At 42.5% G+C, this 12,546-nt stretch overlaps 1 protein-coding gene across 1 annotated transcript in view; it reads left to right on the plus strand.

Annotated features, from left to right (window-relative positions):
* zfpm2a (zinc finger protein, FOG family member 2a) overlaps positions 1 to 12,546 on the plus strand; it is a 150,586-nt gene that overhangs the window by 34,205 nt on the left and 103,835 nt on the right. Inside the window, exons 2-3 of the mRNA XM_083760969.1 lie at positions 3,080 to 3,238; positions 12,371 to 12,469. Of these exons, the coding sequence (XP_083617095.1) occupies positions 3,080 to 3,238; positions 12,371 to 12,469 (258 nt within the window). The remainder of the gene's footprint in view (positions 1 to 3,079; positions 3,239 to 12,370; positions 12,470 to 12,546) is intronic.

Below are 12,546 nucleotides of genomic sequence, written 5' to 3' on the forward strand. Positions count from 1 at the left end.
CACATCTACAAGCTCACAATGTTGCATTGCGACGTGTTGTGATCAGCTATTCTCACACTATTGTATCATACAGTGAAATATATAGAGCTTAAGGGGTTAATGATATTTGTGTAAGACAGCCCAGCAGCGCTTAGATCGTACAGACAGAGACAACTGTCTCATACCAAGAATCAAAGAGACCATGCCTACTGCGTGGCTGTCCCAGTGACTATTATCTGCTGCTGCTGGTTTAGTTGGTTATACAAAAAACCATCTCCCCAGCGAGACATCTTATCCTTTTAAAATGTCTTTGTTTCACAGACTTTTGTGCGTGTCGTAATAATGAGTCACAAGCTTTGTGGAGGCGGTGGGTGTTGTTTTCTGTTGGAAAGTGAAATGCAAACGCTCTCTCTCGGCAGTGTCATTGGCCATCTGAACTCTAGAGGAGGCTTGATAAGAGGGCAAAGCAGCAGGCATTCCTCTGGCCCATTCGTCAGCAGCGCCTATAGCATTGCACCAACAAGCGTGGGTCACACAGTGAATGTGACAGGATTTTAAACAGTACACAACTAAATATAGCTGGAACGCCACTATCAGAAAATGAGTTAGGAGTGCAGTGCTAGTCGTTTAGAAAGTCATTATTCTTATCATTGCTGTCTCTGAAATAATTTCAGGTCTCTCCATGCAATGAATACTGTATAATAATAACCTAAACATGTGAGAATGCCGACAAACTTTAGTAATCTACGTAGAGTCCACGAGGAGCAGCCATCGGGCCCTCTAATGTGTGTGACGGTGTTTGCCACATTCAGTAAGACCCGGGGTATCTCCTATTCCCTATCAGTTCAAAAATGGTCAATTTTAGTTAGTATCTGCTAGACTAAGGCACAGAGATGGCCTCATTTTGAGTCCATTAAACCCTGGCTCTATCTCATCTTATCTGCCTAATCTTTGTGTCTTATTGACCATGAAGTTTATCTGTAATCTCTTTTTACTCTTATTATCACGTTAGGTCTATTTTCCGTGGTGCGGCGGTGTTGCTCTATTTGCCAGCAACAGGGAAGAATCGTTGTACACACAGTTCTTATTCAGCTGTGTAATGGAATGTGTACAGTCTGTAAAGAAATGTATCCCCCCCCCCCCCCCACACACACCCCCCCCCCACCCCCCCTTTCTTTCGCACCGTCCTCAATTGCCTTGGCAGACACATTTAATTCCAGTCATGCAATCTCCCCCTTGATATGCCGATATTTATCTCTCAATATCATCTCGAGCGATGGTGGACTCATTGAGTCACTTCACGCCTCACTTCGCTCCTCAGCGAATCAGCAGTTCAGGCATCAGATTAGATCATAAAAACTGTATCCTAATTCAAAGCACCACTCTTGCCTCCACAGTGTCTATTAGAGATCTGTGTGCTAATTCTTTTCATGTCCGGGGCTCCTGCAGATGTAGACTTCTACAAAGGAGTAATTTATAAGGCTAATGAAAAGAACGAGCAGTTTGTTGGAGATCGTGGGGGGGGGGGCTTTTATGAGGTGCCGTGCGGGAAGAAAGGGGAACAGGAGAGTCACGCCAAGCCCCCACTTTCTGAACTGAAATTATTGCTTTATTAAAGCCAAGGGTCTCGCTCCCGTTACAATAGAACAAACATGTTGAAAGGTGTCGGGCGGATACAGCCTCAGACTACAGTACATACTCCCAACAGCTCCAGGACGATGTGCTGGGAGGCTGCAACCTGGCTCATGTGTGAAAGGAGGGAATAGATAGTGTTCACATCTCGGCAGCAGTGACAACAAAGGTGCTTTATAATGATCCCCCCGCCCTCGCAATTTAAACACAGCTAGAGAAAGCTAATATTTGTTTGTTTGTCGAATGCGAAAACGCATGCAGGGTTCCTGCCCAACTGCCACAAGTGTTATTATTTCAAATGTGAAGTAACTGTGCTGTATAGCTACTTGAAAAGCTCCATCATTCCTCTAGTGTGGTAATTCATGGGGTGACGGTGGAGATATGTTTGGGAGGGACGGAGAGGTGTGCACACGGCACATTATGTTAATAACATTCAAATGCCGGGTGAGATGGTGCTTTTTATTTTATTTATTTTCATTCAGAACTAATACAATTCAGGTAGCCGTACAGTAATTCCATCAGCGCCCTTGATTGAAGCAAAATGGTAATATGCAAATACCAAAAAGAGATGTACAGCTACAAGCAAAAACTCGGAAATCATTTAGATTTAAAGAAATAATATTGCACAGAGGGGGGAAAATTAATCACACGGAAAAGTGTCTCCTTTAAGATTGCACTGGTGTATTACCCGGAGGCATGGAATGTAAATGGAAAATCAACATTGTACCCTCTGATAAGGCTAACAAATTAATAAAAGTATTTTCTTTTCCTCCTCCCATGCTGATGCTCGTATGAAAAGTCTGGAAAAGTTTTTTTCTTTCTTTCCTGCTTCTTTTTTTTTTCTTCGTCTCTGAGGTTTTGTCTTGCAGGTAGTGGGATTAACATCAACACTCACCTTGGCTGCATGTCAGCTTGTTTTGCTTTATTCAGTCTCAACAGGGCTTTTTTCAGTTGCTTGCTAGTGGGGAGAATCTTTGGGAATTCCTTAGCTATAATACCATGCTTTATTCACACAGCCATATCCTTGCTTGTATTGAACTGAACACCAGAATATATCGTCATTCAGAAACCTTGCCTTGTACCCCTCCATATTTCAACTTTCTCAAGTGGTTAAGATGTCTGTCTGTGGGTTTTATAAATATGTAACCAATGAAAAGGTGTTGACAAGAGCTTGTGACAATATAATAACATTGGATCCATTGGGACACAGGTTCATTTTTCCATTTCCTGAAAAGTGACAAGCGATTTGAGTGTGATGCGAAAGTGCAGTCTAGCCAACGCCAACTCAGGACTCCTGAATCCCTGCACTCCACACGCTCCTATCTAACATCAGGGTCTTGAGCATAGAAAACGTTACAGTGTTGCTATAAAAAGTAACAGTTTTGGACATACAGTAAAAGGTCTCCTCCCAACAGTGACGGTATCATACCATCGTGTGTGTGTGTGTGTGTGTGTGCATTCCCTGCAGGTCCTCTGGAGGCTGGCCTGGAGGAAGACGAGGAGGAGTGCGTCTCGGAGGAGAATGAGCTCATGACCAAAGAGGAGTTCTCCGTGGAGGAGAACTTCTCTGCAGAGTTTGAGTCAGAGAACATGGCCTGTGAAGACATGGAGTACTTCTGCAACAAAGGTTAGGACCAAGATGTTCTTTCTTTAAGTTTGTTATCACTTGGGCATTGTTTTTTAGTTTTTTAACCAAACTATACTCTAAACATTTCGTACAGTATATCATCAGGCAGAAACCTTCTATCTCCATGTTTCACCTTTTTATGATCTACAAGCCCAGAACAATGGGGCGCATTGTGGGCTTGTAGATCAGCTATTTTGGAAATTTGTTAACATTGTAAAAGTGAAAGAAAAAGTTGTTAATTTTTAAGAGAGAGCTTTTCCCAAGAGCTTGGGACTAAATAATAATTAAATACACTGGATCCATTAGAACATTCCCTGAGAACTAACTTTTTTTAACCTTTTAGTTTTAGAACCTTTTTTCCATCCGACGGTGACGATATATTACATGTATCATTATACACCACATACATTGATACCTATATGAGACAAAAGGTTACACACCACATACTGTGTGATGATTGACAAGCATCAAAAAATAAGTTGAAATCAAATGAGACCTAATGAGATTCATAAACGTATTTAAACCATATGCAAAATAAAACATAGACAACAAACTATCTGGCGCAATGGGTGTCCAGATCAGACGTTCTCTCATATCGCCGCCTAGACTTAAAGCCATATACAGTATATATATATAGATATTTGATCCCCCACAATCCTGCCAAGAGGAGTGGTTTGATCTGAGAGAAAGATGGCACCCGCTACATTGGCTCTTCCACTGTGATAGGCCCTGTGAAGGTGTGCTACAGTGCAGCGATGCCACTGGAGAGCGTAGCCAGTCCCTTTGTAGCCCAACTACATTTCTCTGAACCCTCAGCAGCACCTGCTATTGCTCGGAGGTCCAGGACTAGAAAGGGCCTGGCGTCGCTGGAGCCGCCCAAGTCCTCTTTGAACTCCAATTCAATTAGATTGCTTCTTTGTATGTTTGTTTCATTTTGGTCACACCTCGCCATCACAGGAGCTAATTTGTGGTCTGCTCCAGGTTATAGTACGAAGATGACAGAGCTGTCACACACACACACACACACACACACACACACACACACACGCTCCTTCCCAACTCCATTCTACCCCCCAGACACAAGGCTTCACTACCCCAGGTGTCCCCACTCTCACTGGCTCACGAATGCCATAAATTTGACTTTTTAATGAAGAAGAAACCCTTTGAATGTCTGTCTCTGTCTTTCTTCTTCTGTTTGAATTTTCATACTTTTAAACTGATTTGCCTTGTGGGATTACATTTTTGAAGACGTCTTCAGAACAAAATAAATCTTTCATGTTTCAGGTGTGCTTTGCCCTGGTAATCGTATCAATAATGCGTTCCTTTTGTTCTCAAGAAATGTTAAAAGCCGCAATTGTTTGAAAATTGCAATTACCAACAAGCCCTCCTTTCTCTTTACCCTTTGTTCCCCTCATCATATATTGCAATAAACTTAAAATTACACTCAATGATTTCACCATGACCCAGTAGTTACAAGAGCGTGCAGTACATATTTGAGGGTACAGCACAGAAAATCACAACTTCTCAAATCTTCAAAGAACCTTGTTAAAGCCAGTTCATCCTTATTGTCTTGGGTAAGACCGTAGGAGAGACTGTGACTTGTATCGCATTTCTCAATAAAGTCACGCTAAATAGCAATCCAAAGTGCCAAATACTCCTTTTCCAGTACACCAGTAATCTCTCCCTTGTCATATACATGCCTTACTAGTCAGATTCTTTTTTACTTTTGTTATCTAAGCTTAGCTAAGTCTCCCATTTCCTCCTAAGTCCTAAATTATGTACTGTCCAAGTTTCTTTCTTTCCCCGTGGCAAGTTGTGCACAAGCATCAGGTGTAGCCATTTCCCCCATGATCCGCTCCTCAATTAGATCTCTTTCAAACTAATTTAAACCTATGTCTGAGTGGCTTAATTTTTTTGCCCCACTTATGTGATACTGCCATGAATTAAACAGCACAATCCTGGCCGCATTAAACGGTTTAAGTGTGTTATTCCTCGACTATAGGAAGCAAAAGAGAGCCCCCTTGATTAACTAAACCCTCTCAAATGTGATGGTGTGCTGTAATTAGCCCTGTGTGGACGTGAACGTTGGTTTTAAAGCAGCCACTCATCCCATGGCCTTTATCTTCTGCAGCTTCCCCGAGAATAAGGTCTCTCGTGTAAGGTTCCTCCACAGAGCAGTGACTCTCTGGTCTTAGCTTAGCCTTGTATCTGTGTAGTCACTCTCTGAAATGGACTTGTCAGGGGGACCTAAAACCTCCATTAAAAGTTTCAGCCTATAATAGGTATTAAAAAGCTGTAGGAACACAAAGAGGAGTACCAATTTTCATTAACATATGAAGCACTTATTAACTTTGATCAGAGTGCGGTGAAGTAGCAAAGCTGCTTAAAGGCGCAAAGGTCAAGAAGTTGAATGCCACCAAAGACTCAACCGTTTGCCTTACCCTCGCAGAAACGGGGCTCCTTAGATAAGTGGACGGAGCACCTTGAAACCCCATCTTGGCCTGTATGTGGCTTGAGAATCTGCGTGTTGGGTTGGTGATGATTCTATGGGCTGGTGACGATGCCATTTGAGCTGTTGGTGTTTGTTTCCCTGCTGCAAATAACACTGGTAAAACTTCAAATTGACAGTCAGCATGTCGTTCCCTAGCCTTCCTCTACAATGCTCTGCTGTATCCATCTGTGCTATAACTAACTGTGTGTGTTTGTGCACTGGATCAGCTATCTTTTTTTTACCAGTACCTTGTCATCTTCCATGACATTCCGAGAAGCCTCTGGCAACCGACCATAATCAGCAGTTTTCTACAATAACGTGAGAGCCAAATTGCTGCCGCATGAATGTGGTCAATAACACCAGGCATCGCTGCTGTCAGCCTGTCAGGCAGAAACTTTGTATCTCTGTATTTCAATTTTTATGGTGCCGCACAAAAGTAAACAGAAAATAGCCAATCCACAAGCTCACAATGCCTCACATCGCTTGTAGATTTTCTTTTTTTAAATAATTATAAGAAATTATTTTGGACAAGGTTTACACCCGACAGCGACAACATAAGGGCAGCAGTGGCCGCTATTTGGGAAACAGAAGGTTCTTGGTTTGATCCCCGGCTGGCCGGCTCTTCCCAGAATTGTGTCCTTGAGCAGACCAGGTTCTTTACGTGGTCGCCGTCAGTTTTGCGAATGTAATGCACATTATAAAGCACTTTGGATACCGGCACTGTAGAAATGCAGACAATTTTGATACAGCATAGGTGTGAAATGAAGTAGCCTGGTACAATAGGAGTGAACCCAAGGGAGAGAAGTCCATACATACTGTACATGAAATTAGAGGGGGGCCTACCTATTGAGTGCTCTGAAAAAGAGAAAGAAGAAACACATGTTAAGAAATAACCTTGGCTTTCCCTTGCGATTAAAAAGAATCCCTCCTCAAACAAGTTCCTCTGTACGGTTAATTCCACATTTTATGGAGGCCTGCTTGTGAAGCCCACCCACATGAACACGCTGACTCCACAGTCAAGATTTATACTCTATTGACACAGCTAGCTCCATAATTGTAAGAGAGATACCATTTTTATTTACTGAATGGCATCTTTTTACTGAAATTGTGAAATTTCACCTTGCTGGTTCCCGTCCTTTATTGTAAGGAGAAACATATGAGGGGGTTGCCTGTGAAGTTCAGCAGAGGGTGTTGTCACAAGCGGCTCCCTTTGTGTCTTCAAAATATTCTTTGATGACAAACGACTGCCCGAGCTGGCCCTGACTATACATTTCCATGGGATGCGTCTCATATGACAGATGTAAAATACCTTTTGTGAAATACTGTTACTGTGGAAACTGTGCTTATAATGATCACGGTTACAGTGATCAACCGTTTATATGGAGCAAAAAACTTGGGACAGAAACATTTGTATCTAAATGTTGCTTATATAATTCGCTTATAGCCTAGTAATCAAGTAATCTGCTTACAGTGTTCATTTGGGGTCTTTTCATGCATGACAACATATGGGGGGATAAAATGTTAAACTGCAGTAATTATGTTGTTTTTGTTTAGTTTTTTTTTTTCTTTCTCCAGTGATACTTTGCCTCGCAGTAACCCATCTGTCGGCTACCCGAGGCTGGTGTTGCATGTGTGCACATTAGAAACAAAGTCATCTTCTCTCAGTGAAAAACATAGTCTCCTCCAAGCTCATGACAAACTGCCAAGATGAGCCGTGGCGATGCAGCGGTGAAACGTGGTGATCCTCAGGCTTGTGTAGTCTAATCAAACAAGGAGGAACAGTCATGGCTAGTGAAACAAATAGCAAACGGGGAAACACACCTGTGGTCGAAGCCGCCCCTCTTCAAGTGGATTGACTACAGCTACTGTATATAGCCTGATTATAATTTGAACTACTAGTAAACCATATTTTCGATACAGTACTCTACTGGGTGTATAGTGTATTCGAGTTATACACAGTACAGTAATTTAGTTTGTAAAGTAATTTGAGGAGTTTGAAACAGTTATACTGTATTTTGACAGCCAATACAATTAAATAAATAGCAAAGCTGTCTGTTTATTTACTTTATATCCGTATATTAAATGAATGTACAATTGGCACAATTATATTTCAAACAGAATGTGGAATAATCATCTGCTTATACAGTATAGAATGTGATTTTAAGAGGTTTCCACATTATATGATTTGGTCAGCGTATATCACACACATTTTTCTGATTCATTAATATTTACAGTACCACAATACATTTAACACGATTACATATGAATATTTGCATTCACATGGTACAATCCCCTCTATGTCACTAAAATGTCAAAATGATTATGCAGACAGAGACATTTTACTGCATTACAGATGAAGGGCACCTGTATATTTTGTAGTGTACAACAAAATAATAAGCCAACCTTGACCCCTTTGGATGCTCAGGGAGTAATCTCACTCACAGTAGTAGTAATAAACAGAAAGTGGCAGAATTAATTAGGCCACATTTTTTGTGTAACACAGAAGTAATCAGAATCTCCAGCAACAGAAAAGGAAGATCTCCTTGGCTCTTTTGCCATGGCTGCCAGCCGCCCAGAATGGTAAATGTGGAATTTTAATGCACAGTTGATGCTGGAGAATATGGGGAAATGCTAATTTGTGGTGCGATAAGATGAATCGAGTCATCCCTTTAGCCCCATTTGACTCAGTGGAGGAAATTAATCATTAATGTTTGTTAAGTATGACAATCTAACTGGGCCAGATCTACATGCTCAGAGACTGAGGCAGAGTGAGATAAAGAGCCCGGCTGCAGACAGGGAGGAAAACTGCCAGATTCTGTAATGATGGGAATTTATTGGCATTTAAAGAGACAGTGGCAAGGCATTTCACTAATAGCCTCCCCCCATTGGAGTACTCTGCCTGCCACAAATTGCATACAATTCAACTCTATTTTTCAGATAGTAGAGTAGTCTTACAGCTATGCTTGACTTTGGCGAAAAAGGTTGCTTCTCGCAATTGACTGTATCTGTCGCAGTGTAATCTCTATCAACAACCGAATATGTTATATCAACTGACTGGCAGTACTACTGGAGCGACATTGGCAGGAATTCCCTGTATTTATTACATTATAGAAATAATTACCATAGGTCCACTTTTGGGGTGACAATATGTTGATGAGTTTAGAAACATGGCAGTAGGTTAGACGCATCTCCAAAACATAGCACTAGCCAAGAATTCAGTCATAATGATTCACTGCATCCACTATTTAAATGGACAATACAGTACTGTACATGACTGTAAAATCCATCCTTTCTTCCATGGGCTCTATATTTGCAGAAGCCGCGACCTGTCTCTAGGCTCAATGGTCAGGATTAGAGTGTTTTGAGCTCCTTAAAGTCTCATGCAAGAGATTGACATTTTCAAGGGCTTCCTTGGTAGAGACAATGCTAAAAGGGAGAGGAAAAGCCAATATGACTTTGTTACTACCTTGCTGGAGGAGTTGTTTGTGTAAATCGCCTATAAGCTTATTGACCTGAATGTGCGGTGCGCCGCATGTGACTGTGATTTGGCTCGGGAGCTGTCCTTTGATAGAGCAGTGATAGGGGCTGATTTTAACAGCTCACTGGCTCCTCTTGCATGCCCGCCAACCCTGCACCCAGCAGGTCCCTGTGCTCCCAAACCCTCGCCATCCCTTCTGTTCTACAGCCCTCTCGCACTCACCCTTAAGTGTCTCCATTTGATTGCACTGGGAGGAGAACGCAAGCCAGATGTAAATTATGATCGAGGCGATAATGGCGAGGATGATCATTGACAATCTGTCTCCGTTGATAAGACTGCAGTGTTCCTATTCAGATGATGAAACAAGGCTGCGAGACTATTGCTCATATAGTAGACCTCTCTGGACGAATTGAAAAACCTCTGTAAATCTATTTCTATAGCAGAAAGGTCAAATACCTTCACATTCTAGAGCCATAAAAAATGGGTCACTATATTGCTACGTATTGGCAGTTCCTTTTATCATACTGTACAGTACAAGTGGGTGAGTGCTGGTACAGCACTTATTCCTTCCCCATGCTTTTTCCTAGTGACATTTGTGCAGGAAACTTCATCAAAGCTCTGTGACATTGTTCCCTGTGAGGTTTCCTGGGTGATTGTGTTTAAAATGCATTGCAAACTGTGTTAGATAGAAGGCAGAAAATCCTTAATCACTCCTTAATTAAGGAATCATCTTGTAGCTTCATTTCCCGGGCTGTAATTAAACACTTCCAATACGTTTCGTTACAGGGCTTAACATGTTCGCCTGAGATCAAGGTAGTGCCTTTAATGTTATCTCCCCGGCTTTTTTTAACTCCGCTCCGTTGGAAGGAACTGTTGATATACGCCTTTGTTATCCTCATCATAATACGAGCCTAGTATGCTAAAGAGGTTCTCCAAGCCCAACAATAAATAGTGGGGGAATTGAGTTGAGTGGGCTCACTGATAATATACTGGGTGAGGGGAGAAGGGGGGAAATCACCAGTCCAAGTAGACACTTGCATAAGCAAACTGGGTCATAATGACCTCATGTACTGTAAGTAGGACATTTCTGCAGACTTCCCTTCAGTATCATTTTTTTTCCTTCCTTTTTCTTCTACTTCTTTTCAGTGTGAGGCAGGAAGCTGCTATCCTTTTGGCAATGCTTGCTACCTTCTTTGAAGTGAGCCATGTGTGTAAAAAAAAAACCCGAAACAGTCGTGCATGTGTGTATGTGTGTGTGTGTGTGTGTGTGTGTGTGTGTGTGTGTGGTGTGCTTGATCTGGAGATTAACACAACTCAGAATGGACACGCCCACAGAGGGAGTGCTATGTGTCCTGTGGCAGTCGTCACAGGAAGTGCTCTAAAATGCTTTAGGGAGCCATTGTACAAAATAAATCAGATATGGTTGCCGTAAACAACTGTTTATTTGTTGTTTCTCATAATGTGATGATATCTAATGATCTCAAACATGCATCGACTGAGCCAAACTGTGTCATCACGATACCATCTTAATCATTGTAACGATAACATTGACATCACAGACATTCTCATCTCATCCCTGCTTTCCGTTATACAATGAAGTGTAATAATCCATTGTAATAACCCAGGCCTGCCCATGGCCGTACACTGCTGGGTGTAAAACATCAAAGGGATAGCGTAGATATGGTGAGCCAGGATAAAGTGAGAGAAATGTCCCCACCACAAACTACCAGACTTGCCCCAAGCAGGTTAGTTCTGATGTGGCCAAGTTTTGGGAGGCAGCGTGTGCAACCGCTGTGTCAGCCACATTGGATTTATTTAGAACACCACACTAGGGGCTGCTACTTAGCACTGATTTATGTGCCTCTAAACTTTGAATATAAACTGGACTTGGGCATGCAAAAATAGAGGATCCCCCTCCCCCCAACAAGGAACACTATGTCGAGCTGCTCCCATCAGTGTTACGGGCTGGTCACTGGAAGGTGGAGCCTGTTTAACAAGGACTTTATTAAGCACTTGCTTCCCAAGGAGAGATACCCAAATATCCCAACGTATGGCCTCTATGAGCCCCGAGACTGTAAATCAGCCCAACATCCTATAACACACAGTCTGTCTCCTTCCACAATAGATCAAACAGTAATAAATAGCCACCTCTCTCCCACACATTGCTTTCCTTCCTGTTCCATGGGCCTTCCTCCTGTTCCTGCATGCACTCATGGGAACTCCTTTTACATGAAAAGTGAGCAGCAGCTGGACCTGCAAGTCACACACACTCAAGAGACAGACAGATGAACATGCATACAGTAATCACAAACATGTACAAAAGCTTGTGCATGCATTGCACACAGGCACACGCGCGTGAGCGTGGACACGCACGCACGCACGCACGCACGCACGCACGCACGCACGCACGCACGCACGCACGCACGCACGCACACACACACACACACACACACACACACACACACACACACACACACACACACACACACACACATTCGTATTTCCAGACATTAAGATTTTTGGACGGATGCCATTTTAGTTGTTGACACAACTCCCAAAACCAAAAATTTACAATCTACAAGATTTTCGGTGCATACTGTAACTAAGTATAAATCAGGCATTACTCCACCCTAACTCCTAAACCTAACCTCTAAATGTCTTATCCTAACCGTAACCCCAACCTGAACGCACGCACGCAGATGCAGACATGGATGGCCCAGATACACACAACTCAGACATACGCACGCACACATGCAAAACATGGATGCCTCTGGGGTGCTTGGCAATTGCATACATTACCGCTGATTGTGACATTTAACAATGAGTATTACATGGGTGGCATGACCGGAGTGTCTTGGCTTCCACAAGGACAATGTCCCAAAGTCTATTGCAAAACTCGTTGTTTGGAAATAATATTGTAGTCCATCCATAATATACATACAGTGTTGAATTAACTACAGTCTAGTGTCCCTTTTCCAGAGAGAACATTCAGCGAAAATAGCAGATCCACAAGCTCACAAGACGCATTGTGATCTTGTAGACAGGCTGTTTTAGGAGATAGATGCAAAAAAATGAAGGGGATCAAGTATAAATCCCTGTGGGACCCCGGGCAACAAAGTATAAGGTTTAATTGGTTAAACATGGATTCTCATTCTTACAGGAGAGGAGGATGGCAATGGAGAAGCAGGGGATTCGGAGATGGACGGACAGAACGAGAAGACCAGACACCCAGCGATCGGGCCAGAAGACTGGGATGGACCAAGTAAGCCAACCAATCACATCACTTCACTTCTTTAGAAAGCATTGACCATTACCAAGATGAGATAACTGCACAACTGC

This window comes from Protomyctophum parallelum (genome assembly GCF_964188405.1).
Source record: "Protomyctophum parallelum genome assembly, chromosome: 3".
NCBI classification, from domain to species: domain Eukaryota; kingdom Metazoa; phylum Chordata; class Actinopteri; order Myctophiformes; family Myctophidae; genus Protomyctophum; species Protomyctophum parallelum.